At 33.4% G+C, this 27,968-nt stretch overlaps 1 protein-coding gene across 9 annotated transcripts in view; it reads left to right on the top strand.

Moving 5' to 3' along the window:
• ZC2HC1A (zinc finger C2HC-type containing 1A) overlaps positions 1–27,968 on the top strand; it is a 190,034-nt gene that overhangs the window by 7,181 nt on the left and 154,885 nt on the right. For all 9 annotated transcript variants that reach the window (XR_013367109.1, XR_013367107.1, XR_013367106.1 and 6 more), the window contains exons 2-7: positions 1,101–1,174; positions 3,332–3,448; positions 9,453–9,594; positions 11,184–11,332; positions 17,167–17,266; positions 17,876–17,978. Coding sequence is in view for 2 of the 9 variants with exons in the window: in XM_077876487.1 (XP_077732613.1) it covers positions 1,101–1,174; positions 3,332–3,448; positions 9,453–9,594; positions 11,184–11,332; positions 17,167–17,266; positions 17,876–17,978 (685 nt within the window). In the remaining 7 variants the exon portion in view is untranslated. The remainder of the gene's footprint in view (positions 1–1,100; positions 1,175–3,331; positions 3,449–9,452; positions 9,595–11,183; positions 11,333–17,166; positions 17,267–17,875; positions 17,979–27,968) is intronic.

Raw genomic sequence — 27,968 nt, 5'->3', positions numbered from 1 at the left:
ATTCATGAGAATACACAGAGAGGGGAGAGAGAGAGGCAGAGACACAGGCAGAGGGAGAAGCAGGCTCCCTGCAGGGAGCCCCACCTGGGACTCGATCCTGGGGTCTCCAGGATCACTCCCTGAGCTGTAGGTGGCGCTAAACCGCTGAGCCACCCGGGCTGCCCCTTTAGATTATTTCTAAAACAAAGTGGCTTTCTGTTTGTCTTTCATGTGATAAAGGAATTTTAACAGTAAAATATTCAGCAGAAAATATGTTTAAGGTATAGGTTCAAATATCATTTTTAGAAAATTACAGGTATGGAAATTTTATCTTTTTTTGATAATTGGCTAGATAATAAAATGACAAAATGACTCAGCTATGTAGAATTCCGAAGAATGTAGTTGTTTCTTTTAAAGCAATTTAGTTACAAAATGTGTTGTATGAAAATATGTAACAGATTTTTAAGTTTTGATTAAGTTTCACTTACTTGTCCCTTATTTAATGCACTATGCCACAGGACAGAATATATTACTTTGCCAGTCCATTGAATCCTCATATAATATTATCTGTATAAAATAATAAACAATTCACGTAATAAAGGTAGCAAGCATAGTAACGAGACGATTTTTTCTTTAAAGCGTTATACTTCCTATTGTCTGTTTTTAAACAGAAAATGATTCTTTTTATCCTAGACTCCCTAGATCATCTCAGGAAGCCACCTCACTGATCACCAATGTTGTATCTTAATGCTTTGAAGATTAATAATATACAATATTAACATTAAGGTAAACTTGGTGTTTAAGGTTTGGTAATTTAAGGTAGAGAGAAGTTGTAAATTTAGAGAATATAATAAATTAGTTTGGTTAAAATGAAAGAAAACAAAATATTCCCAACAATATCAGTTTGGTGATTCTTAAATCATAACTTGAGTATTTGGCATGGCCTTTTTGACCCCTGATAAATCTAAGTCTTGTGCCTATTTTACTCAGTAATATTGCTTATTCCAAAATTAAACAAGACATTTTCCACAAGAACTGACAACTTATATATGATGATATTAAAATTTGGAAGTTTTACAATTTAAGCAAAGAATTATTGATTAAATTCTCTTCTGTTTTAGAAAATGGAAGTGTCCAAGTGGGAGAATTGTTACCTTGCAAGATATGTGGAAGAACATTCTTTCCAGTGGCGTTAGTGAGTACCTTTTTCCTTTGGATTATAGTAGATCTGTAATTGTTCAATGTTTTAGGACAACTCTTATGGAAAGAACCTCTGTGGAATTACTTAAAGAGATACTGGCCAGTGTTCTTTTTTTTTTTTTTTTTCCCCAGTGTTCTTTTTCAAGAGTTACCAGTTCCAGCTGTGTTTCTAGAGTGGTCTCTTCAGAGTTAGTTTGGTCTTCAACTACTCTGCTAAAGTGTTTCTCTGTGGGAATATTAACAAAAACAAAACAAAAACTCAAAAATACATAATAATGTTTAAAGATAAGGAATGATTCGATGTCTAGAATTTGCTTTCAAGTACTTGGGAGGAAAAAAGCTGGTATAGATGACAGGATTGCTAGATTGTTGATAATCGTATTGATGAATAAATGGGACATTATTCTCCTAATTCTTATGTATATTTGAAATACTCTGAAGAAAAATTCTTTTCAATTGAAAGTGTACCTAAAATATATTATGCATTTTTTAGATGCTTTCATTTAGTAACACAAATAGAAGCACTTTTATTGATTTTAATATAAAATCGCCAACTAACTAGAGAATAAAGGGAAAAATGCATATGTATCTAAAATATTTTATGTTTTCTTTAAATATAAATATACATTTATTAATATTTTGTTGTAGAATAAAGACTTTTCTTTGAATATGAATTTGTTCGTTAGAGTTCTGCTACAATCTGGAATGTGTGTTACTATTTCTAGTTTGCTTCTTTAAAGCAAAGCAAGGATTTAATGATCTAAAGTGTCTATCGGACTATGGACTCCTTTTAAATAATGACAGCTTTTTTCATTTGTCCTTTAAAAACATCTTGCCTACACATAACTCAGTGATTTTTTTTTATTGTTTTTGTATCAACTCATTGTTTTTCAAACCATTTTCAAAGCATTCCACTCAGTTTACATAGGAAAGAAAATGCCTTCTTCTGCCCTTATTTATTTAATATTTAATCAAATAATGTAATCATTATACAACTACAGCTTATATAATACATCAGATTTGGGAACAAGCACTACATACTTTTGATACATATAACTCAGTGTAAGAACAGACATCTATTAGAAAGTTGCCTATTAAAAAAAAAAAAAGAAAGTTGCCTATTAGCCACACTTAATTTTTTTCATATTGACGAGGTTTTTTATAGATATAATTTTAGTGCTTGTTTGTTAAAATGAAAACTAATAACATATGTAAAACAATTGATTTCTAATTGTGTATTGAAAATATAAGAGATTCTATGATATCAAACCAACCAGTTTTGAGGTTTCCTCTTTTCTTAGATAAAATTTAACAGTTCTAGCTTGTTCAGCGTTTATCAAAATACAAAAGAAAAAAGATGCACATAGTGCACTGATGTCATCCATTAACATGTTTTATTTGGGGGAGGGAGAATGATTATTTATCCAATAGGCTAATTGGAGATCAGTTATGAGTGTCCACGGTAATGTCCTTAAAATGAATACATGAATGATTGAATGAATGAGTTTGCAGCCATATTTAAAAAACCTATAGAAGTGGAATGCTAGATAGTTCAAGAAAAATCAGGCTTAAAGGAAGGTAGAAAACTTGTTCCAGAAGAGAATAAAGTGGTGATTTGTGGAGGAAAGACACAAATCTGACATGCCCAATTATTTGGTTAATGTTATGTTAACATACTACTGTTATGGTAATAACTTTAGTAAACAAGCCTATTACTATTGTGTTGACTTTTGTAATCCTCACACTAATGTAGTCTCTGTTTACATTCTTTTTCCAGTATCTGTTTTCATGTATTTAGTGATGACGAGAACTCTTTTTTTTTTTTTTCACTTAACTAGCTTTGACTTGGTTATATTATTTTCCTTATTCTTACTAGTGTGAAAACTAGAATGTTCAATAATTCTTAATTAAATTTTGGAAGAGTATTTATCTTTCTTATTATATATAGAATTCATACTTCCTTGAGAAAGATAACTTATAGCATGCATTATATATACTTTTTAACGATTTTAGTTAAAGCACAATATGCCTTATTTAAGTATTATTATTTCATCTTCCAGTTTTTAAATTGGCTCAAATGACAATGTGAAGTTTTGTAGAATACCCTTCTGTAGAAAAGAAAATGATATATTGCATTTCTTTATCTTAACAGAAAAAACATGGACCCATTTGCCAGAAAACTGCCACTAAAAAACGTAAGACTTTTGATTCAAGCAGACAAAGAGCTGAAGGAACTGATATCCCAACAGTAAAGCCTCTTAAACCTAGGGTAATTACGTAGTTTTTTTAATAGTATGAACTTTGCTGCTGTGTATATTGAAAACAATTATAATTATGTGTTGTGATAAGATTGAAGAATAATGAGAATTCTGCTTCATGTTTTCAGTTTAGAAATGATCAGAGGGCAGCCTGGGTGGCTCAGTGGTTTAGTGCCACCTTTGGTCCAGGGCGTGATCCTGGAGACCCGGGACTGAGTCCCGCATCGGGCTCCCTGCATGGAGCCTGCTTCTCCCTCTGCCTATGTCTCTGACCCCCCCCCCCCCCCCCCGTGTGTCTTTCATGCATAAATAAATAAAATCTTAAAAAAAAATAGAAATGATGAGAAACTTGTTTATTTTAAACTTCTGCAAAGGAGAAACCAAGCTACTGTCTCACAGCCTATTACAGTGAGGTTTTTGTGGCATTGGAGAGCCAATTGCTTAGCTATAGGCTAGAAATAATTAAAAAGTCCTCACATATTCGTCCTAAGTCATTGTTAATTATTCAGACATAATTTAAGTGCAGTTTAAGCTCTTAGTAGTATAGTCTCTGTATACAAAGGAAAGCTATAATTTACAGATATCCTTGCATAATAGATATTGATTATCTTGATTGATTATCAGTAATTGTGATCTTATGCTTTGTGGGGAAGTTTGATCAGTTACCCAGCTGTCCATGTATAGCCATTCTCAGTTTATTTTCTTTGAAGGCAGTGAATAGTGAATCTCCTTTAATAATCTCTCCTTAATACTACCTCTGATATGTTATGGTGCTAAGAATAATGCACATACATACTTTGTTGGACATAGTTTTAAAGAGTTAGTTCAGTAAAATAGTCAAAATTTGAGTACCTCACTGAATACGTTTTTGAAATAAAACCCTGCTTCAGCGATAATAACTTCTCCCAGTGCTACCAGAAAACATTTCCCTATGGGGCAGTTAATTTTATTAATAAAATCATTTTATAATAGGAAAGTCGAATGTTCATCTTTTCCAGTCTATGACTGTTTAAGTGAGGGATGGTAAAATTTGAATAATGTACATAAACCATTATTTGTTATTTTTCTTAGTATACCTGCCAGACATACGATTATATTGGCTTCTATCAGCTAAGAGATGAACTACTGAAATTTGTAGAGACAGTATAATATAGTGGGTATGAAAACAAAAACTGGCTCAAGAGTCAGACTTGCCTGGATTTAACCCTTGCTCTGTTACTTACCATGTTGTGTTGGGTTAAGTTACTTAATCTATACATCTCTTTATCTGTAAAATGGTGATAGTAAGGGTAGTATCTATCTCTCTTATAGGGTTCTTAGGAGGATTACATTGAGTTTATCCATGGTGATCTCTCAATAAAAAATATCCTATTTTTGTTAAAGATTTATTTAATTATTGGAGGGAGAGCATGTGCAAGTGGGGATTAGGAGCAGGAGAGAGAGAATCTCAGGCATACTCTGTGCTGAGTGTAGAGCATGATGTGAGGCTTGATCCCATAATCCTGAGGTCATGACCTGAGCTGAAATTAGCAGTTGGATGCTTACTGAACCATCCAGGTGCCCCATGCTATTTCTTTTTAAGGGAGAAGGGTTCCAATAGTGAAAAAATTAATCTTCAGTTAAAAGCAGAGTAAAAACCATTGCTTACATTAAGTAGTTTAATTTCTTGGTACTTAAGAAGTGTGGTTCATTGAACAGTAATATCAGCACTATTTGGGAACTCATTAGAAATGCAGAATCTCAGATCCCACCCAGAAATACTGAATTAGAATTTGCATTTTAACAAAATCCTTGAGCGAGTCAAATGCACATTAAAATTTATAAAGGGGCAGCCCCGGCGGCTCAGTAGTTTGGTGCCACCTTCTGCCCAGGACTTGATCCTGGAAACCAGGGATCGAGTCCAGGAGCTGCAATGAGCCTAGCTGAAATTAGACAAAGACCAGGAAGGAGAAAGTAGAGAGAAAAGGCACAGAGAGTTGAAGGGACCTAATGGCAGAAGCTCTCTAAAAGCACTACTGAAAACAAAATACTCTTTTTGAAGGTAAGGGGCCTGTCTAAAGGGCTAGGTCCTTTTTTTCTTTTTTCTTTCTTTTTTTTTTTTTTTTTGAAATGGTTAGTGTGGTTACTGAAGAAAGCATGGCTGGCAGCAGTAGCCTTCCTGGACCCACACTGTTTAGAGAAGCATGAAAGATGTGTCTGCTTTATAATCACAGAGAGACCTATTTTCTTCTGTATCTGGTACAATAGAGAAGTGACCTAGCTGTGGGTTTGTGTAGCTTGGAAGGGGATTGTGGACCTCTCCTCCCCAGAACCTCTTGTAAATAGCTGCACCAGGAAAATCTAACTCATTCAATGATGAGGAATAAAAAACCATTAACTTAGCTTTGACACGAGGGTGCTGTGAGAAGAAGGGAGGATGAGAGCAGGAAAACTTACCAGTAGATGAGTTATATTCATGGAACAGGTGAATGTTATGATCAGACCTTTCACCATAAAATAAGAAACTTTATTTTTTTTAAAGATTTTATTTATTTATTCATGAGAGACACACAGAGAGGCAGAGACATAGGCAGAGGGAGAAGCAGCCTCCTCACAGAGAGCCTGATGCGGGACTTGATCCTGGAACCCCCGGGATCACACTCTGAGCTCAACCGCTGAGGCACCTAGGCATCCCAAATTAGAAACTTTAAAGAGTCAGTCATATTCGACATCTAAATTTGCTTGTATTTAGTTAAGATTTTGTATCTATATTCGTGAGAGAGGTAAGTTTGTAATTTTTCTTTTTATCAAACTTCTGTTGCTCTCCTAAGAGCAGTTAGGAAGTTGTTCTCTTGGTTTTTCTTAATTATTTGAAAGAGTTTTTAAAAGATTGATGCTATTTCTTCCTTACTTAAATGTCTGCAACAATTCAACAGTAAAGGCAACTGGGCCAGGAGTTTTCTTTAGGTTTTTAAAAAACAGATTCACTAAAAAACAAAAACAAAAACAAAAACAAAACCTTTAGGACTGTTGTGGTTTTCTGTTTCTTTGATACCTGTTTAGTGGTGTTTATCAAGGATATTGTCCACTTAATGTTGTTAAATTCATTAGCATAAAGGTCCATTATAGTATCTTCTTTTTCTTTTTCAAGATTTTATTTATCTATTTGACAGAGAGAGATAGCACAAGCAGGGGGAGCCGCAGGCTGAAGGAGAAGAAGCTGCAGACTCCTCACAAAGCAGGGAGCCCTATGTAGGGCTCGATCCCAGGAGCCCAAAATTGTGACCTGAGCTGAAGGCAGACTTTTTTTTTTTTTTTTTTTTTTAATTTATTTATTCATGAGAGACACAGAGAGAGAGAGAGAGAAAGGCAGAGGCACAGGCAGAGGGAGAAGCAGGCTCCATGCAGGGAGCCTGATGTGGGACTCAATCCTGGATCTCCAGAATCACGCCCTGGGCTGAAGGTGGCACTAAACCACTGAGCTACCTGGGCTGTCCTGAAGGCAGACATTTTAACCAACTGAGCCATCCAGGCATCCTATTAGTATCTTCTTTTTTTCTTCATGTTTATAAGAACCATATCGTGTACTATTTTGCATCCCTTGGTATTTTGTGTTTTCTTTTTCCCCACTTATTAATCTTCCCTTATTAGTGTTTTTAAAGAACCATCTTTTGACTTTGCTGGTTCAATGTAGATTCTTGATTTTAAAAATAACATAAAAGGATAGTTGAGTATTTCAATAATATGACAAAATAAATGTATTATAGCACAGGAGCCATCATTATGCATTGTGGAAAGACACTTAGAGGTAGGTAGCCATTAAAGACAGGAATAAGGTTAAGCTCCAACCGACATAGTAATTGCTATACATACAGTTAGATAGTAGATGCATAGGGATTGGAAAAGAGAAGCTAAAAGTATGATTATTAGGAGATGATTTACCTGGGAAACCCAAGAGAATCAACTGATAAGTTATTACAAAGAGTAAGAGAAGCCACGGAAGTAATGAGATATAATGGTAATATACAGAAATTACTAGGTTTCATATTTCAATAGACTCCTTGAAACATAAAAAAAGAAAGACTTCTTTATAAAAGAACAGTACAAAATAAAAATTATTTAGGAATAAACCTTTTAAAGGTATAAGACTTCCACAAAGAATACATAAAAAAACCTGAAATACACAAACACTTCTTCAAATGGATATATTTGGATAGGTAGATTCAACAGAATAAAGATATTAAGTTCCTTAAGTTGTTTATAAATGTATAAGTTTTCCAGTTAAAAGATAGTTTAAAAAAACTAGACAAGCTGATTCTAAAGTTCTTATGGGAAAAAATCTACTTGCAGGAATAACCAGAAAAGATTGAAAAAGAAGCAGCTTAAAGTAGTGTTATCCTATCAGATATTAAAATGTTATTATAGGGAGACCCTGGGTGGTGCAGTGGTTTAGCGCCTGCCTTTGGCCCAGGGCGCGATCCTGGAGACCCGGGATCGAATCCCACGTCGGGCTCCCGGTGCATGGAGCCTGCTTCTCCCTCTGCCTATGTCTCTGCCTCTCTCTCTCTCTCTGTGTGTGTAAAATAAAAAAAAAAATTAAAAAAAAATAAAAATAAAAATAAAAAATAAATAAAATGTTATTATAAAGTCTCAATATGTAAAACACTGTTACCGATAAAAGGATGGTCAGAACAGTGGAACAGAAGAGAAAGTTCAGAAATAGGCCCAAATACAAAAGAGAATATGATAAAGTTGTTACCAGTTCAGTGGGGGGCAAAGTCAATAAAGGATGTTGAGGCAGCTGCATAGCCATGTTAAAAACAAAAAATAAAGTTGAGTCTATATGTCACACTATGTCTCATGATAAATTCCAAATCTATAAAAGATTTAAAATTTTAAAATGAAATCATGAACAACATTCTACGGGGGGAAACATGGGAAAATTTCATTTTACCTTGGTGTGAGGTTGGGCCTTGCTAACAGTGACTATAGATCTGGAGACCGTAAAAGGAACAAGTAAATTAAACTATATTTTAAAAATAATTCTTAATATCAGAAGATCCTTAGACAAGATCAGAAGATAGTCATATTGTAGGGTAGGGCTGAGGCTAGTCTCTTATAAAGACTTAGGTAGAAATTTTTTTTTTTTTTTTTTTTTAAGATTTTATTTTATTTGAGAATGGGAGCAAGAGAGCACAAATAGGGGATATGGGCAGAGAGAGAGCAAAAATAGACTTCTCACTGAGCAGGGAACCTGATGCAGGGCTTGATCCCAGGACCCTGAGCCAAAGGCAGATGCTTAACTAACTGAGCCACCCAGGTGCCCATAACTTAGAAATTGTTAAAAATAAGACCAGTAACGGGGATCCCTGGGTGGCGCAGCGGTTTGGCGCCTGCCTTTGGCCCAGGGCGCGATCCTGGAGACCCGGGATCAAATCCCACATCGGGCTCCCGGTGCATGGAGCCTGCTTCTCCCTCTGCCTATGTCTCTGCCTCTCTCTCTCTCTCTCTCTCTGTGACTATCATAAATAAATAAAAATTAAAAAAAAAAAATAAGACCAGTAACCCAACAGGTAAGTTGACCAAGCACATAAACAGTTCACAAAAAAGACATTGCACATGATTCTTAATGATATAAAAAGATGCTCAACTCACTCATTATAAAGAAAAGCCAGATAAAACCAGAGAGAATAATTTTTCACCTGTCCAGTCAATTAAAAAAACAAAAGTTTTTTTACATACTCTCTGTTGGAGAAAGTGTGGTAATATAGGGAAATTACACTGTTAGTGGGAGCTTAAATGGATGCAACCCCTAAGAAGTTAATTTAGCAGTGTTTATTATAATTACAATTGCAATTTAAAAATCTCATATAATTACGTGAAGTTTTTTTTTTTTAATTAAAAATTTAGGAAGAAAATAATTTAAGCACTCCTAATAAGAAAACATTTGAAACAATATAGCATTTCCTCAAGTTTTATTTCAATTAGTTTTTTAAAAAAATGTTTTGAAATGGGTTTCTCTTTATTTGTACATAGCCTGAACCACCAAAGAAACCATCTAATTGGAGAAGAAAACATGAAGAATTCATTGCTACCATAAGAGCAGCTAAAGGCCTTGATCAGGCACTTAAAGAGGGTGGAAAACTTCCTCCTCCTCCTCCACCCTCTTATGATCCTGGTATGTGGAATATTGTAGACAGAAATCTTCATATGAAGAGAAAATATTGATGGAATTTTTATAAATTTTAAGTTGTTACTAAGAGTTAATTTATAATAACAGAACCTGCTGAAACATAATCTTTAAAAATTGAGCTATAAAATAATGGTGATAATTCAGGCATTTAGGCTTATAAAGACAACATAAGACATAAAGGCTTATGTTGGTGTTGAACATAGAAATATGATCTTTTTATCTCAATACTCATTTAAACATAAATCATTAAAATATCATTTGAAAAATTATTGTTAGTAATTATCAAATGTTAATATCCCAGGAAATATTTGAAGATGTGCATTATCATTTGAAATGTAGTCATTTGGTAAGATTCAGATTGTTATGTTGCCTAGTTCTTTGGTATCTTCTCATCTGGGAAAGAAAAAAATCATAATACTGTTTCTAAAAGGTACATATTCATGCGGGGAAAACACCATATAGATTGGTTTACCTAAATTATGCTTTAAATTCATATGTTACTATATTTTCTTCATTAGGTAGATAAGAGTTGCTTGTTATCAAAAGCAAGGCAAAATGCTGGCAAACCTATATAAGATATTGAGATACTGAAAGATTTAAAATTGCACAATTGACACTTTGACATTGGCTATTAGAATAGCCTAGAGAGGTAGTTATTTTAATATAACAAGTTAGCTGCATGAAAATTGTGTTACTATTCTTGATTGAGATTTATTTCTTAGTAAAGGGAAGTTCTTATAAAATAGGGTGATGAAAAACGTAGCATAAGGACTATAGTCAATAATGTAAATACATTATATGGTGACATGGTAACTAAGGTGGTGTGGTTTTAATAACAGAATTGTGGAATCACCATGTTGTACACCTAAAACTAATGTAACATTGTATGTTAGCTATACTTCAATAATAATTTTTTTTTAAAAAAGAAGTCCTTTAGAAAATTTAGATATGATCATTTTTAACACTTTATCATAGTGGAGAGGCTGACAAACTATTTCTATAAAGGCCCAGATAGTAAGTATCTTAGCTAATGAGGTATATTTTTATCTCTTCCATCTGTTGAGACTTCTAAGAGAAAATACAACTGTATAAAATTGATTAAACTATTTGACAGTTTTCCCCTAATTAAAATAAAAGATTTTAACAGATGAGTCTAAATTTTAAAATTTATTTTTAATGTAATGTGATTTTACTGCTTAGCTTAGTCTACAGTATAAAAATATGTAGATATGGTAAAAAACATATGGTACAGTATAAAGGCATTTAAGAAAGCTTGCTTTTCTTCTATTTATTTATTCTTTTGTACTAAAGATCTATCTTTTGGGGTTCTTTTCCCCCTCAAATTTGATTCTAAGCTGGGAAAAAATTAGAATTTATCATATACCAACAGACTTTTTTCTTGAACGTCTTTATTAAGTTTAGTAGTCAGATTCGGTGGTTATAAGGAAATGACAAGTTTTGTTTATCAAATGTTATTACTTTGTTAGTATCTTGAAATATGTTCATAAAAACTTAAAATTCTTTATGTTTCACTTCAAGAATTATGTTATTAATCTTTCTTTTTTCTGTTTTAGATTATATTCAGTGTCCATATTGCCAGAGGAGATTTAATGAAAATGCAGCTGATAGACATATTAACTTCTGTAAAGAACAGGCAGCACGTATTAGTAATAAAGGCAAATTTTCTACTGACACCAAAGGAAAGGCATCTTCTCGGACACAGGTGAAATGCTCAATTATTTCTACAAATAAATGAGAAAATGACTCTTTGAGGTTCACAATTTTTTGCTTATGCTTTCCAGAACATTCAGTTGCAGTTTTCTTACCTGCTAAAATTTTTATATTACTGTTCAGGGATTTGGTAAGAAATTTCAATGTTTAATTGAGAACAAATATTTAAGACTATTAATTTTGAATGGACTTATTTAGTAGAGTCTTCAAAATATTGCATGTGGAAAAAGGTATTAGAAAAATATAAGAAAACTAGTTAAAAAGTAGTGGTACTAGTAATAGTAGTACTAGTTAAAAAGTAACCTGAAGCAGATTCAGAGGACAAGGGTTTAGAAGAGTGAGAAAATGACAGTAAAAATCCACATTTGAAAATCATGTGAATACTGAATGTTTCCGAACACCCGAGAGAGTGAAATGCTGGGGTCAAGTCCAACTACTATTTATGAACTTTTAGGCAAGTAACAATTCATGTAAGAGAGCTTTTATTCCTTTATTTGTGAAGTAATCTATATGATTTTTGTGAGAAGCAAATGAGATGGTCTATGTGAAAACACTTCAAGAGCCGTAAACCATATAAGGATTTTGTTAGATGAAATTTATACAGTACTGTTGTTTTTCATTAAGCATACTGTGACACAAAAGCTTTCATAATGTCATACCCTTTTTAAATGGATTTATTTATTTCAAAGAGAGGAGAGAAAACATGAGTGGGAGGGGAAGAGGGAGAGAGAAAGAGACTCTCAAGCAGAGAGTTTCAGAGGACTCTTGAGTGCGGAGTCTGAGATACAGGGTTCCATCTCAGGATCCTGAGATCACAACCCTGAGATCATGACCTGATCCCAGACCAAGAGTCAGACACTTAACCAACTGTGTCACCCAGGCACGCTGTTAATGTCATATTTTTAAGCGAACTTTGTTGGCTTTCAGTAGTCTTATTTTTTTAAATGGTTACCCTAGGAATAACAGTGCATTTCTTAACTTACCCCATCTGTGGATATTTCCACATAACTTCTCACTAATCCACTAATCTTAGTGTTAATTGTTTAATTGTTATATATATATCTATCGATAGATAGACCCATCAATGTTCTTAATGTATGTTGTTATTCAGTATTATACTTAACCCTTTAAAAGTCAACTATCTTTTAAAGAAATTAGAAGAAAATAAATTATAATCATTTACATACATACATGCACATGTATGTTTGTGTACACCCCCATATACTTTGTTTTTCTTTCTTCTGCGGCTGCTGCCTGATACACATATTTTGTATTTTATTTACATATTACTCATGTATTACCATTTTCAGATCTCTTCATTTCTTCTTGTATATCTCAGTTACCATATTTTGTCATTTTCCTTCAATCTTACAAAGCTGCTTTAACCTCCCAAGAGTGCAAGGAATTTTCTGGTTTGGGCAAAAAAATGAAAAAATGCCTATATTTTGCCTTTACTTCTCTATTGAGATTTTTTTGTGTGTTTTTTCACTATTACCATATTTTCCTTTAGTTTTTCTGTCTATATCCCTTTATTTTTTTAACATATTAGTAATAACTGTTTTGAAGACTTTCACTGCTTATATGTAATACATTTATGCCCACTTGGGTTATAGTGTTGACTATTTTTTGCCAAACATAGGTTATGTTTTTTGCTTTCCTTTTTCCTTTTCTTTCTTTGTCTCTCCCTTCCCTTTCCCTGTTCCTCTCTTTCCTGTAGTTAAACCCAGAATACAGTTAATCAGTTTTCTAGAATTGATTTTGAATGGCTTCTAGTCTCTTAGAATCTTCATTTTTTAAAAGATCTTTTTTTATTTTGTCTGTAGGATAGTTAAGCACTCCTTTACTTACTTCACTCCTCCACTATTAAGTTTGTAATCTGTTACTGTATTTAATTTCTTGAAGTTGGCTATTTTTCTAATTTCCCATGTTACTTTTTATAGTTTCTAATTCCCTGTTAATATTTTCAGAGTTGCCTTTATTTATTTAAATGTAGTAAGCATAATTGTTTTATATTATGTATCTGGCAATTGTATCATGTGATCTTTATAGATATGTTTTTTTCTCAATCATGGTTTCTTATATCATTATATAAATAATTATTGATCATTTGGTGCTTGTTACCCTTAAAAAAATTATTCATGAAAATTTTTCATGTGAAGAGCCTTCTTGTATCTTCCAGACATCCAAGAGTACTACCAGTCTGGAAGCACTTTAAATTGTTGGCTTAGTTTGGCTGGCCACTTAGTAATGCAGATTTATATAGCAAATCTATGTGATGGCCAGACTATTGTTATAATCTCAAATGGTGTTGGCCTAGTTTTTTTTTTTTTTTTTTTTGTCTTCTTATCTGACATTCACTGCTTATAAGGTGATTTTTTATACTTTTTAGAGCACTTTTACTTGTTAGTTGAAAGGTCAGTCCAAATTGTGCCTTCTTACTATTTTATCAGAAATGAATGCCCTCCTTATTCTTTAAGCTTTTTCAATTTCAGGAAAAGTTTTTGTAAACATAAACCTTTCACTAAGGAAATTTATTAGATTTGTGATTTGTGTAAAAACACATGAAATAATAAACACTTAACAAATACATATTTAATGAATGAAAGAAATATGTATTGAATATAACTATAAAAATAAGGTGATTTTGCTCTTCTCATCACTAAAATGGATTTATAAAAAATTGTTAATCACTAGAGTCCTCCTGAAAGCCTTTGTTATCCCAATGGAATTTTTGTTTTTTAAAGATTATATTTATTTATTCATAAGAGACACAGAGAGGGTGAGGCAGAGACATAGGCAAAGGGAGAAGCAGGCTCCATGCAGGGAGCCCGACGTGGGACTTGATCCCCGGACTCCAGGATCGTGAACCTGAGCTGAAGGCAGGCGCTTAACCGCTGAGCCACCCAGGTGTCCCTCCAGTGGAATTTCAACTAAATGTAGAATAGATGAAATGCAGCTCAGTAAGGAAGGAGTCTGTGTATCTGGGTCAGGGGAACAGCAAGTTACTGAGAGACAGGTGAATATGTTTTAAATGCAGCATTCAGAGTAGTGTAAGGATTCAGGATAGAAACTATAACCTGATTAGTTCTGGTTTAAAGTAATAGGAAATATTATAGGAGATAGATAAGGTTAGGTTAGGATCCGGACATCTCAGAAATCCTGACAATAAAATTGAGTAAAACAGGGATCCCTGGGTGGCGCAGCGGTTTGGCGCCTGCCTTTGGCCCAGGGCGCGATCCTGGAGACCTGGGATCGAATCCCACGTCGGGCTCCCAGTGCTTGGAGCCTGCTTCTCCCTCTGCCTGTGTCTCTGCCTCTCTCTCTCTCTCTGTGTGACTATCATAAATAAATAAAAATTTTTAAAAAAATAAATAAAATTGAGTAAAACAATAGGAGGCTTAGTGTACCTGAATGACTCAGTCAGTTAAGCACCTGACTCTTGATTTCAGCTGAGGTCGTGATCTCAGGGTCATAAGATGAGACCTGCCTCAGGCTCTGCGTTGGGCGAGGAGTCTGCTTGAGATTTACTCTTTCCCTCTTCCCCTTTCTGCTTACTCTCGCTCTGTCTCTCTCTCAAAACACACACACATAAAAGCCAAAAAAAAAAAGTAAGAGGCCTAATACTGAGAGGGGAAAAACAAAGCACCTTTTCAAATAAATATATATTTTTTCTGGTTGTAAGACATTAAGTTAATATCTAATATGTACATAAAAACGTTTAGTCCTTGCTATGTAATGGTACCAGACTCTTGCTACCAGTGCCCAGCCTAAAGATTTGACCTCTGCATCTGTAATATGCTGTACCAGCACCCTTTGTTTATGTCAATCAGTTTGCTCTTGGTTGGTACCAGTTTTATTTAGCCTACTTTTAGTAGATGTGGCTCCGATATTTTAGCAGGTCTTTGTTAGGGCTTGTTGTCCATATTGTTAGTTTTGAAATCTTTCCTAATGTCTTCATTGGTATTTTAATGAGAGATCCCCTTTTAAAGATTTTTTCATTTTAAAGAGCACATGTATGTGAGTGGGGTAAGGGCAGAAGGAAAGAATACCCAAGCAGATCCCCTCTGAGTATGGAGCTGGAACCTGGCCATCTCACAATTCCAAGATCATGATCTGAGCCCAAACCAAGTCTGACACTCAACCCACTGAGCTATCCAGGGGCTCCTAGATGCCCTTTTCCTTTATTTTTTAAAAAATAATTTTTTATTTTTATTTTAAAAAATCAGTTAACACAGTGTATTATTAGTTTCAGAGGTAGAATTTAGTGATTCATCAGTTGCCAAGTGCCCTTTTAACTCAGAAACACCTCTGAGATTTTCAAAGAAACAGTGTCTTTAAATGGCTTATCTCCAATGGGTCCTAGTCATTTGTTTTTGTTTTGTTTGATTTTTTAGTCATTTGTTCATTTGACAGACAGCTATTGAAGATTATCTAGTTGCCAAGTGCTTAAGAAATGTCTTTTCCTGGCATAATAATGCCAAATGTGCATGGAGTGTGTGTGTGTGTGTGTGTGTGTGTATGTGTATGTGTATGTATATGAGAGAGAAGTGTTTTTATCAAGATTTATTTTCCTGGACAGTCCTGGTGGCTCAGCGGTTTAGCACTGCCTTCAGCCCAGGGTGGGATCCTGGAGACCTGGGATCGAGTCCCACGTTGGGCTCCCTGCATGGAGCCTGCTTCTCTCTCTGCCTGTGTCTCTGCCTCTTTCTCTCTCTGTGTCTCTCATGAATAAATAAATAAAATCTTTAAAAAAAAAAAAGATTTATTTTCCTTAAAAGGTCACATTCTAAATTTTTAAGGGTATAATATTTGACTTTAAAATTTATTTTTAGCTAACAGTTTTTGGTAGTAGCATATCTTAAATTTTATACTGATCATGGGTTTTAAAATATAATTTGATTTTTGAATATTATTTTTAAAACCAGTTTTTCACATAAAGTGCTGAGTAGTCTAAATATGTATTGGGCTAAATCTCAAGTACAGTAATCACTTTATAGTTGATGCATAGGGCCAGAACTAAAGTGGCATGAGTCTTAATTCCTGTTCTATTGTTAAGTTAGGGTCTAACCTTGGGAAGTTCATTTTGTTATATTGGAGCAGATGATCAATAAGGTACTTTAGTATTCAGTAACCGTAACATTTGGCTCAGGTAAGAAATAGTAAAATAAAATTGATAATGATGTCTTTCTAGAGAGGAAAGAAGAAATAAGTACCTTATCTTTCTTCAACCCATAGTCTATTCATCTAACATAATCTGGTGAGGATAATGAAGCCAGAATTAGCTCTTTTCTCTTCACATTCAGGAAATCCATAAGGCAGCTATTGTAAAACTTGTCCACACTTTTCTTGTGAATTATTATCATTAGGAAATATGGCTGGATTATATATATGAAATATAAAATCACACCCAGGAATATGTAAAAATTTTGACCTTTAAATCTGCACTACTAAGTGAGCATCATTGGGTGTTTTTAAGTTTTCCTGTTAATATTTGTTTGGCATTTAAAAATCTTAACATTGGAGACATATTTTCCATTTGGCCTTTTTTTTTTTTTTTCTGTGAACTGGGCAGAGCTCTTCTTAGTTTATTTTAGCAGCGGAACAGCTGAGCCAAACTTTTAGTACACTAGTTTTGAGATGGAACATATTTTGGGAAACCTTTCTCTGAGGTTATGTTTTATTTTAGTCTATACTTTTTCAATTTGGGTAATTTAGTAGCTAATTTAAAAAGTTGCTCAGTTAAGGGTATGTGAGCTTTTGAAATAATAGTTTATAGCCTATAATCAAAAAGCGATGTTGATAAAATGTTTATTTTCATTATTTTAGTATAAGCCTCCTGCACTTAAAAAGTCAAATTCTCCTGGAACTGCGTCATCAGGATCTTCACGATTACCACAACCAAGTGGCACTAGCAAAACTGTTGTAGGTAATGAACTTCATAAAATAACATGATTTTTTTTTTTTTTTTTTTTGTAGGGATAGAAATGAAGCTAGTGTCCTGTTCTGGATTATTAAAATAGATTTATAATTAGGAAGAAATGTGGAGGATAAGTAATTCTTTCTGGGTAAAAATAAAGTAACTTTTAGTAACTTCTACTTAAGATACTTTGTAGTACTGTTTTTCCACCTTGAATGTCCATCCTGGATGTTGTTCTTGCTAAATCACTTCTTCAGAGTAGTCAACCAAGTTCTTGTCTTGCTTCTTTGACCACAGTATTTTTCCCTCATTTCTGTTTATACTGCTCTGAACCTGACAGTTGTCCTAATAGATACATGCTTAATGAATTAAAGATATTGACTAACTGAAGTGTACTTTTATTTTTATATGAATTATAATAAAGAAGTTAAAAATGAAGAATGCTATATGTTATTCTCTGAAATTGCATTTTTAAAAATCTTTTCTTAGTTGATAACTTGATTTATTGCCAGAAAGATCTATTGCCACTAAAGCATTGTTTTCCTTGTCAGATACTCTGTTTTCTGTGATATTTCTTTTCCAGAATGTTGTTAAAACTAATAACTTTTTTATTATAAGGTGTGCCTTCAGGTAAAACTGTGTCTTCAGTTAGCAGCTCTTTGGGAAACAAACTTCAGACCTTATCTCCCTCCCATAAAGGGATACCAGCCCCTAATGTAGGGTAAGTCTATTTGAATTTAATTGATTAATAATACACACACACACATATATATATATATATATATATATATATATATATATATATATGTAAATGATACTAAAGTTTTATTTTGTTTAGGCAGTTGGCTTTTTTATTAACCTTAATTTTCTTTGTGAAGTTAATTTGTCTTTTAACATATTGCTGATCAGGGGCACATACATTACTATTGAGGGTCTAAATTAAGGTAACTATTTTGGAGAAAAATCTAGTGGCATGTATCAGGAGCCCAAAACACATTCATAGTTTTTGAATAATTTTACTTCTGGGAATCTAGTCTAAGGAAATCATTTGAAATATAGAAGATTTCCATAATAACCATTACTTATGGAACAATATGTATCAGGCACTGTGCTAGACATTTTTCATATATTTTTGTTAAAACCATCCCACATGGCACCATAGGATAAGGGGATCAGAGAAGCAAAGTAATTTGCTTAAAGCTACACAGCTATTATAAGAGTTGGAAGCAGGATATAAATTAGAGCCTTTGGCTCTAAACAGTTATCTCTTTCTTATGGTTTTATTACAATGTAAAAAAAAATAAAATCACCTAAATTTTTAGCTTTGTTTGGGAAGCAAGTTAAAAATATATATACATTTATGTAATCATAAAATGTATATACATTTTAAAGGGGATGATTCTATCAGAGGAGAAGAATGTAGAATACAAACTGCATGTATACTGGGATAGAAACTGTAAAAATGTATGTAGACAAAAAGACAAAATATGCTAAAATATTAACAATGGATAATTATTTTCCACTTATTTAATACTTTTTACTTTTTATCTAAGTTCTATATATATGGCTTTTAAGAAAGTAGCATAATTAAGCTTTCCACAATTATTTTAATGTGGAAGAAATTGTTGGTAACACTAGAGATTCAAAAACTCCTCCTGTCTCAGTAGAAACTCCCTTTCTCTTCCATTTTGGTGAATCAGAAAATAAAGGGTTACCATGCAATCATTAGAACAAGGGCCTATGTCTGTATGTTACAGATACTGATAAAGTTATTTAGGAAATACAGCACACATTATTTACAGATATGAGTTATCACTTTTCAAGGTAGGAAATATATATGTAGAGTTATTTATCAAGGGAGAGCAACTGTCTTTTGTTTCCTAATTTGGAAAGTACAAGACCTAAAGGGAGTTTAATGTAATTATCATTATAAAAAAAAAATCAACTAACAAGATCTCACTTTAAATGTTTTTTCTTTTTGTTGTGCTTCCAAAAAGAAGACACAGGCTATCCTTAAGAAAGAGATTATCAGTTGAACAGATGGTTAAAAGTAAAATGTTTTCATCTTTCAGTGGTAAAAAACTGATTTTATTTTATTTTTTTAGTTTCCCTACTGAGTTGACTCATAATTTTTAATTAAAGTGTAGATGGCAATATGTATTTTAACTTTTACAAATCCTTTTTACTATATCACAGAATCGCCTTCCATGTTGAATTATAGTTTCATTTGCACTTGATTATGAATTAAAAGCTGAAAATTTTTAGTGCCTTTCCTCATACTGGTCATTTTTTCAGTTGGCTGTATTAAATTGCACACACCCTACCCTGTATTCTTAATAAGGCATGTTAAGCTGGCTGGTGTAATGAAAAGTGAAACTGACTTTGGATTAGAAAATTAGGCTTCTAGATCCTACTTTGCCAATGAATAGCCATATGACTCTGTTCATACCTCTTCTGTCTCACTCATGACATTCTGTGACTCTGCTTAGACCTTGGCAACTATCTGATACAATCTGACCAACATTTATATAATTCCTAGGAGAAAATTTGTTTTTACTAACAAGCAAAGACTTTGAGCACAGCAATTTTATAAATTATGCACTCTTAAAATGCCATGAAGATTTAAAATTTCTGGTTGTCTGACATCATATTAAACTGTCAAACATAACTGTGTAAATCCCAATTGTACATTTTATATATATAGTCCTTACATATTAGAAGAATGTTTCCAACTACCACAAAGAGCCTTGGTTGCTTGTGGCCGATATATTACCATATTAACTAGAACATTACTATATTAAATAGAACTGTTCATGTCTATCTATTTAGTGGCAGAGTTGTCTTTTTCTTTCTTTCTTTTTTTTTTTTTTTTGAGTTGTCTTTTTCTAAAGAATTATTGAGCGTATTGATATTGTTATTTATTGATCATACTGTTTTTTTCTTTTTTTTAAAAAAGATTTTATTTATTTATTCATGAGAGACACAGAGAGAGAGAGGCAGAGACACAGGCAGAGGGAGAAGCAGGCTCCATGCAGGGAACCTGATGTGGGACTTGATCCCGGGTCTGCAGGATCATGCCCTGGACTGAAGGAGGCACTTAAACCACTGAGCCATCGGGGCTGCCCCACACTGTTTTTTTCTTTTGCTAGATTGTACGCTCTGTGATGGCAAAGCTCTGTGTATCTGCCTTGCTTACAGATATAACTATAAAGTGTAATGTAATTCCTGGCATATAGGCACACAATGAATTTTTGATGAATAAATGAAACAAATAATAAATTAAATCCCTCATTTGTCAACTTGTTGGCACATCATAGAATCATGGTCCTGTCCTGGTGGGATAATTAGTTGAAGTTTGTATGGCAATCATTATTTCTGTTGACACAGATGATTCAGGATTGAGTAAAGGTGGAATTAAGATATATGGTTAGTTGTAATGTTCAAGAAATTGAGCACCTTCTGAGATTAGTAAAATAGAGTCATTTCAATAACTTGAGATTGTTTAAAGTGTTGTGTATATAATCTTTATTGTGGCCATCTTTAATCATGCTATCAATGATCTTTAATATTTAGCATATGTTAGAATCATACTGCAGAAAAATTTATCTTGGACAAATTCTCATTTATGTGGTAATTAACTTCTAGATAACTTGTGGGTTAACTGATGTTATCGGATTTTTTTTAAGCAAAAAATACCCTCAGTGGAAAACTGTCCCCTATTGTAAAAGATAACTGTCTTTAATCCTAGAAAATTTTACAAATACGGTGAAACACAAAGGTTTTAAATAAATATTACATATTTGAATTGTGTCACAGAATTTACACAGTCTTGAGATTTGTGTTTTCTTCGTGGCTAATTACCAGCTAACTTGTAAATTTTAGCTGATAATTTACAGTAGCTAAAATATCAAATATCAAAGATTTACTTCTGTTCAGTTACTAATAAAAACACATTTACTTTGGAGTTAGACTAGTAGATACAGTAAAACTAGAGCAACAGAATGCATTGAAGAAGAATTTCTTAGTGAATTGAATTTAGTTTTTCTTTTATATTGATAACAGTAAGAAACAAATATCTGGTTAAGTACATTTTTGTATAAGTGGAAACAGGTTTTTCTCATAAACCAATCTTTTGATATGTGAATTGAATTTGTGTGGAGCATTGTTTAGATTTTTGTGAACTTCTCTATCATTTAAATTGATTGATCTAGAAATCCCTAAAACAACCTAGAATTGCAGAGCGTGGCTTCTTACATGGATAACAGTGATTGAGGCTATTGGCTTTTGCCATGTATATAGGATTTGTATGTTTAGGATCAAAAGTAGAAGTATGACACATTTCAAAACTTCAAATGTGTCAGAACATCATAACTGTAGGGTTTTCAGGATAGAAAATATGAACTGGTAAATTCTTTTCCAATATTCTTTCTTAAGTCATCTTTCTATTTATATTAATAATATAAATATTTCTATTTCTATTTCTATTCTTTCTTAAGTCATCTTTCTATGAGTAAGCCTACTCATAGGCTTGCAGTAGTCTTATAAGACTGAGTGGCTTACATACTCCTGAGTGACTCACTCTCATGTTATCAGCAATAAACAAGGACCTTCCTAAGGTCAAAGTTCATTTCAAATTAAAACCTATTCCAGTAGGTTGATATCATCACCAAATATTTCTAAAAATGTGAATTCATGGGATGCCTGGGTGAATCAGTAGTTGAGTGTCTGCCTTAGTGGCGTGATCCCAGGGTCCCAGGATCAAGTCCTATATTGGGCTCCCCACAGGAATCCTTCTCCCTCTGCCTATGTCTCTGCCTTTCTTTCTCTCTCTGTGTTTCTCATGAATAAATAAATAAAATCCTTAAAAAAAAAAAAAAGGTGAATTCATTCTCAGCTATAAATATTTGGAAGCTTGGCAAATATACTATTCATATTGTGGCAGTTATATGCAACTACAGATTTTAAATTAAAAAGTCTTGGTCAAAATTACAGTTTATCATCTATAGAAATGCATTGGCTTCACAAAAAGTAACGTATATTTGTCTGGAATTACAAGAGAATGTAGTGCTATGATATTTCTCATAACTCTTTAATATATCCAAAACCTTTAAAAATCATCACTGAAAATCTTCAAATCTTCAAAATCTTAAAACACTGGCATTCTCTCATATGTGGAATTTTTTAAAGATTTATTTTATTTATTCGTGTAAATTTATTTATTCAGATGCTCAACCACGGAGCCACCAAGGTGTGCCTCTCATATGTGAAATTTATATATATATATATATATATATATATATATATATATTTTAAAGATTTTATTGATTTATTCAAGAGAGACAGAGAGAGAGAGAGAGACATAGGCAGAGGGAAAAGCAGGCTCCATGCAGGGAGCCTGATGCAGGACTTCATCCCTGGACGCCGGGATCAAACCCTGAGCCAAAGGCAGATGCTCAATGGCTGAGCCACCTAGGCGTCCCAAATTTTTATATTTTAGAGCAGGGATCCTCTTGAACTATGACCTGAGACCCAAGTCCTGCCAACAACTGGTTTTATTGAAACATGGCTACACCTAATTATTTATGTATTGTCTATGGCTGCTTTTCATGCTACAATGGCACAGATGAGTATTTGTAACAAAGATAGCATAGTCCATAAAACTTAAGATATTTATTGTCTGGCCCTTCATTTTTTTTTAAAGATTTTTTATTTATTTATTCATTCATGACAGACACAGAGAGCGAGAGAGAGGCAGAGATACAGGTAGAGGGAGAAGCAGGCTCCATGTAGGGAGCCCAACAGCCCAACGTGGGACTCGATCCCAGGTCTCAGTATCAATCTCAGGATCATGCCCTGGGGCTGAAGGTGGCGCTAAACCGCTGAGCCACCCAGGCGTCCCCTTGTCTGGCCCTTCATAGGAAAAATTTAAGTCATGTGGAATATCTGGAAAGTTTGACTATGGGTTGACTAGTGGTCCATGGAACCAAAGATTCTTTTAAGTTTTAATAATCCATCGTATTTCTGTTCCTGAGTTGAAAGAACAACAAGAAATTAAAAAATATTTTGTTGTTTACTCTGACCAAATCTAGATGCCAATTTAAGGACATATCCTTGAATTTCATATGGCATTGAAATCATATGTGTATCATATTGCTTAGTCTGCACCAGATATGTGCTGTGTGAGTGGACTTAGTTGACTTCAAAATATCCTCTTTTTAGCAGTAACAAGACTACTTCTTCTGAATAGATTTCTTTATTTCTGTCTGAATTTCTTTCAGCTCTTGGGTAATATAACAAACATTACCAAGTTGGAACTTTTAAAAGAAAAATAGCATAGAGGTAATCCATAATGGATTACTATCAGATTGAAATTATATTCCTCAAACTTTGTGAATATGTGTATACAAATCACACAAACATATACATAGGTAGGTAGATCATCTGAGTTAAATTTTATAACACAACTGTATGGACAACAAAACAAATCATCATTGGAACCTGCCATTCAACTAGGTTTTCAAAATCTGAAAATACTGATTAATTCTCTCATATATGGAAAATATGTAATACTTGCATTAGATAATTACTTTTAGATTTTTATTAGATTTTACATATCTCCTTTCTCAAATTGAACTTTGTTGTGTCATATGTAAGATTTGAGTAGTTCTTATCATATTAGAGAAATGTTTTAAAAATGTAGTTTTAAATTTTCTAAATCTTAATTTCGATACTTCTGAGAAAAACATAAGATCTTTTATTACTTATTCCAAAGCAACAGATATCTTTTGTGAGATAACCACTGTTTGGAACAATAATATTTTGATAATTGTTAAGCAATTCAAATAAAAATCTGATTTTTACTTAATTTTTACTTTTATTAAATAAGTAAAATTTCTAGTAATCTTTTACAAATAACCCATCAAATTTTAATTTGAAACATTTTAGAAATTATATAAAACATATATTTAATGAATACTTTTATAAGTTTTTTGAGCATAGTTGACATAGAATGTTAAATTAGTTTCAGGTGTACATCATAGTGATTTAACTTTTCAGTATGTTATGCTCACTATAGATGTAGCTACCATCTGTCACTAAACAACACTGTTACAATAGCACTGACTATATTTCTGATGCTGTGCCCTTTTTTTAAAAGGTTTTATTTGTTTATTTGACAGAGCATGAGCAGGGGGAGCAGCTGAGGAAGAGGGAGAAGTAGACTCCCCACTGAGCAGGGAGCCTGATGCTGGGCTTGATCCCAGGACCCTGGGATCATGACCTGAGCTGAAGGCAGAGGCTTAAATAACTGAGCCACCTAGGCAGCCCCCCCGATGCTGTATCTTTTGTTCACTTGACTTATTCATTCCATAACTGGGATCCTGTATGTCCCATCTCACTCACCTATTTGCCCTTTTCCCTATCTCCATCACCTCTGGCAATCATCGGTTCATTCTTTGTATTTATAGGTTTGATTCTGTTCTTTGTTTATTCATTTGTGTTTTAGATTCCACACATGAGTAAAATCATATAGTATTTATCTTACTCTGACTTATTTCATTTAGTATGATATTCTCTAGGTCCATCCATATTGTCCCAAAAGGCATAATCTCATCCATTTTATGGCTGTGTAATATTCCTGTATGTGTGTGTGTGTGTGTCTGTCTGAACACCACATCTTAAAGCATTTTTTTAAAATTTTTATTTATTTATGATAGTCACACAGAGAGAGAGAGAGAGAGAGAGAGGCAGAGACAAAGGCAGAGGGAGAAGCAGGCTCCATGCACCGGGAGCCCGACGTGGGATTCGATCCTGGGTCTCCAGGATCACACCCTGGGCCAAAGGCAGGCGCTAAACCGCTGCGCCACCCAGGGATCCCTCTTAAAGCATTTTTTAAAAGCTTTAAAATGTTTTAAATAATGTGATGTAAACACCTAATGCAAGCACCATCATCGGCAAAGTATTTATAATAACTTTTATAATAAAATAACCTATGTATAGGATACTGAAAAAACATGCAAGTAAATAAAATGTGTCCCTCTGTAGAGACCCTTATAATCTAGAGCAATGACAGATTCTTTTTAGATACTAAATTCCATGAGAATAAGGATAAGGTCTGTTTTATATCCCTAGAATGTAGCATAGTGCCTGATACATAGTAGGTGCTCAGGTTTGTAGAGTTAATGAATAGAATGCAAGAAGCCAATAAGAATGCATTGGAGCAAATAAGCGTCCCTTAAAGAGTATCCTTTTTAAATTATCGAGTAGTGATCTGTTATCAGTAGTTATTTAGGATAGTTCTCCTACCTTCCTAGTTTAATTTTCCCTGCTTCCTACAATGAATGAATATTGGTTGGTGGTAGTATATAGGATTCAATTATTTGGTTGATGTAAAATAATGACATCTCTACAAACCTGCAGTTTTTCCTATTTTCCTCCAGATGGAGCTCCTTTATACTTTTGGTTTTAAAAAAATAGAAAACCAGATGGCATAGCCACTTAACATTTCTACGTGTAATTTTTCCAATTGCCACCCATGTTTTTTTCTATACATCATGCTTTACATTTCTCTATGTAAATTTCATAAATAGCCATTCTTTCTTAGAAATAGAAAGTAAGATAGAGGTAAAAATATAAATATCACTTATTTGATTCCTTACTTTATATTTGGAATTTAAAAATGCAGGGCAAATTATAAAATAATAAAAAGAGAAAGGTACTATGCAATCAGGGAAGGAGAAAAATTAGATTATTTCTGAACTTCATATGAAGAAACATCAGATTAGTCTTATATACCAAAATAATAACTTTTTTTTTTTCAAAATAATAACTTTTAGTTCACTTTTAGCTTCAACAAATTTTATTTTAAACAGTTGTCCTTCTTAAGTTTTTTTTTTTTTTTTTTTTTTTTTACTAATTCCATTGCCTTGCTGTGTATAAATGTCTCATTTGGATGTTCATCTAAAACTGGCAGGGTGTCTTACATAGTCAGAATTTTTATATAAAATAGTCTAATAGTGGACATTGTATGGACTATCTGAGGATTCTTTTTGATAGCCCTTACCCTAGCAGTCCAATAATTAAGAGCTTGGGGGATAGATTTCTGATGAACCAGAATAATGTCTAAAACAATTTTTTTAATATAAAGAAACAAACAGTAGCAATCTCCTTATGGGTACACCTTTATATATTTTAATAGTAAGATGGACAAGTTAGGCCCTCCACTTCGAACTGGAAGACATGTGCAAAGGTTGTATGACAGTGATACAAAATCAGACAATGCCATCAAAAGACATGAGTTATTACCCATTTACAAGTAAGTATTTGTAACTCAGTTTGGTTAATCTTTTTCAGATATTTCCTTAAGGGCTTTATATAATTGAATACTATAAACTTATATATTCCTATATTTTAAAAAAATCTTATTTAAATCATTTTTAAGCCAAGAAGTGCTAAATAATCTTATAGGATCTAAAACACTGATGTTAGATGAACATTTCTATTCTAAATAAAACTTTTTAGCATACCTTTATTTCTATTAAATTTTAACTTTTAGAGGGGTGATGTAGCAGCCACCTTTATTAATTGCTACTATTTTTATGAAGCTTTCTTTTAGGAGTATGTATATATTTTTACATATTTATTTGAGAGAGAGAAAGAGAATGCACAGGGTGAGAGGGGCAAAGTAAGAGAAAGAGAGAATCCCAAGCAGACCCATGCTCATGTGAGTCTTGAGGCTATAACCCCAAGATCATGACCTGAGCTGAAACCAAGAGTCAGATGCTTAACCGACTTTGCCACCCAGGCACCCCTTAGGATTAATATTTTTAAAAAGAAGAGTATAGGGGATATTATGTCACACGTAATAGGTGATACTCTTCATTATTTTTTAGTTGAGAGATGATTATTATAAAAAGACAGAAAACAGGGGATCCCTGGGTGGTTCAGCGGTTTGGCGCCTGTCTTTGGCCCAGGGCGTGATCCTGGGGTCCCGGGATCGAGTCCCACGTCGGGCTCCCGGCATGGACCCTGCTTCTCTCTCTGCCTCTCTCTCTGCCTCTCTCTCTCTTTCTCTCTCTCTCATAAATAAATAATCTTAAAAAAAAAAAAAAGAAAGAAAACAAAGAGGTTTTAGAAAATATTCAGTCCAGGGATTCTGTTTTGGTTAAATAGCTACGAATTCCACATAAAACCAAGAAAAGATAAGCTATTGCCAAGGACACTCTCCTTTCTGGACTGGCTCAGAAAGCCAAAAAAGAGAGGCCAGTGGCAACAACAGTCACCATGGAACTCTTTCCAAAGAAGTCTTCAGGGTTTTCTCATTTGGGCTCCAATACCAAATCTAGCTCTCTCATTTTAAGATGATGAGATTTGAGTCAGATAAATTACTTACTAAAGTTGAAAAATGTATTATTAAACAGAGTTCACTTAAAGTTAACTTTTAAACCAAATCCTACTACAGAATTCTCTTACTACATATGAGAAGAAGAGTAAATTTAACTAAATATAAAATAAAGATGGGAGAAGTCTTTAAAATATTAGCAGCAGCTGTGTGTTATTTTTAAGTAGTTAGTGATAAATTATGGAAGGAAGAATTTGTGCCCTGAGCCATTTTTCTTAGTACTGTTGTTTCTCTGTTCCCTCTGAAGCATATCTCAAAGAAATACTGACTAGCAGTAAGGTAGAGTAAGTATAATTCCAAAATTAAATCTTC

The sequence above is a fragment of the Canis aureus genome, chromosome 28, assembly GCF_053574225.1.
Source record: "Canis aureus isolate CA01 chromosome 28, VMU_Caureus_v.1.0, whole genome shotgun sequence".
Classification (NCBI taxonomy): Eukaryota; Metazoa; Chordata; class Mammalia; order Carnivora; family Canidae; genus Canis; species Canis aureus.
The sequence above is the reverse complement of the archived record's forward strand: the minus strand, read 5'-3'. Positions and strand labels throughout refer to the sequence as shown.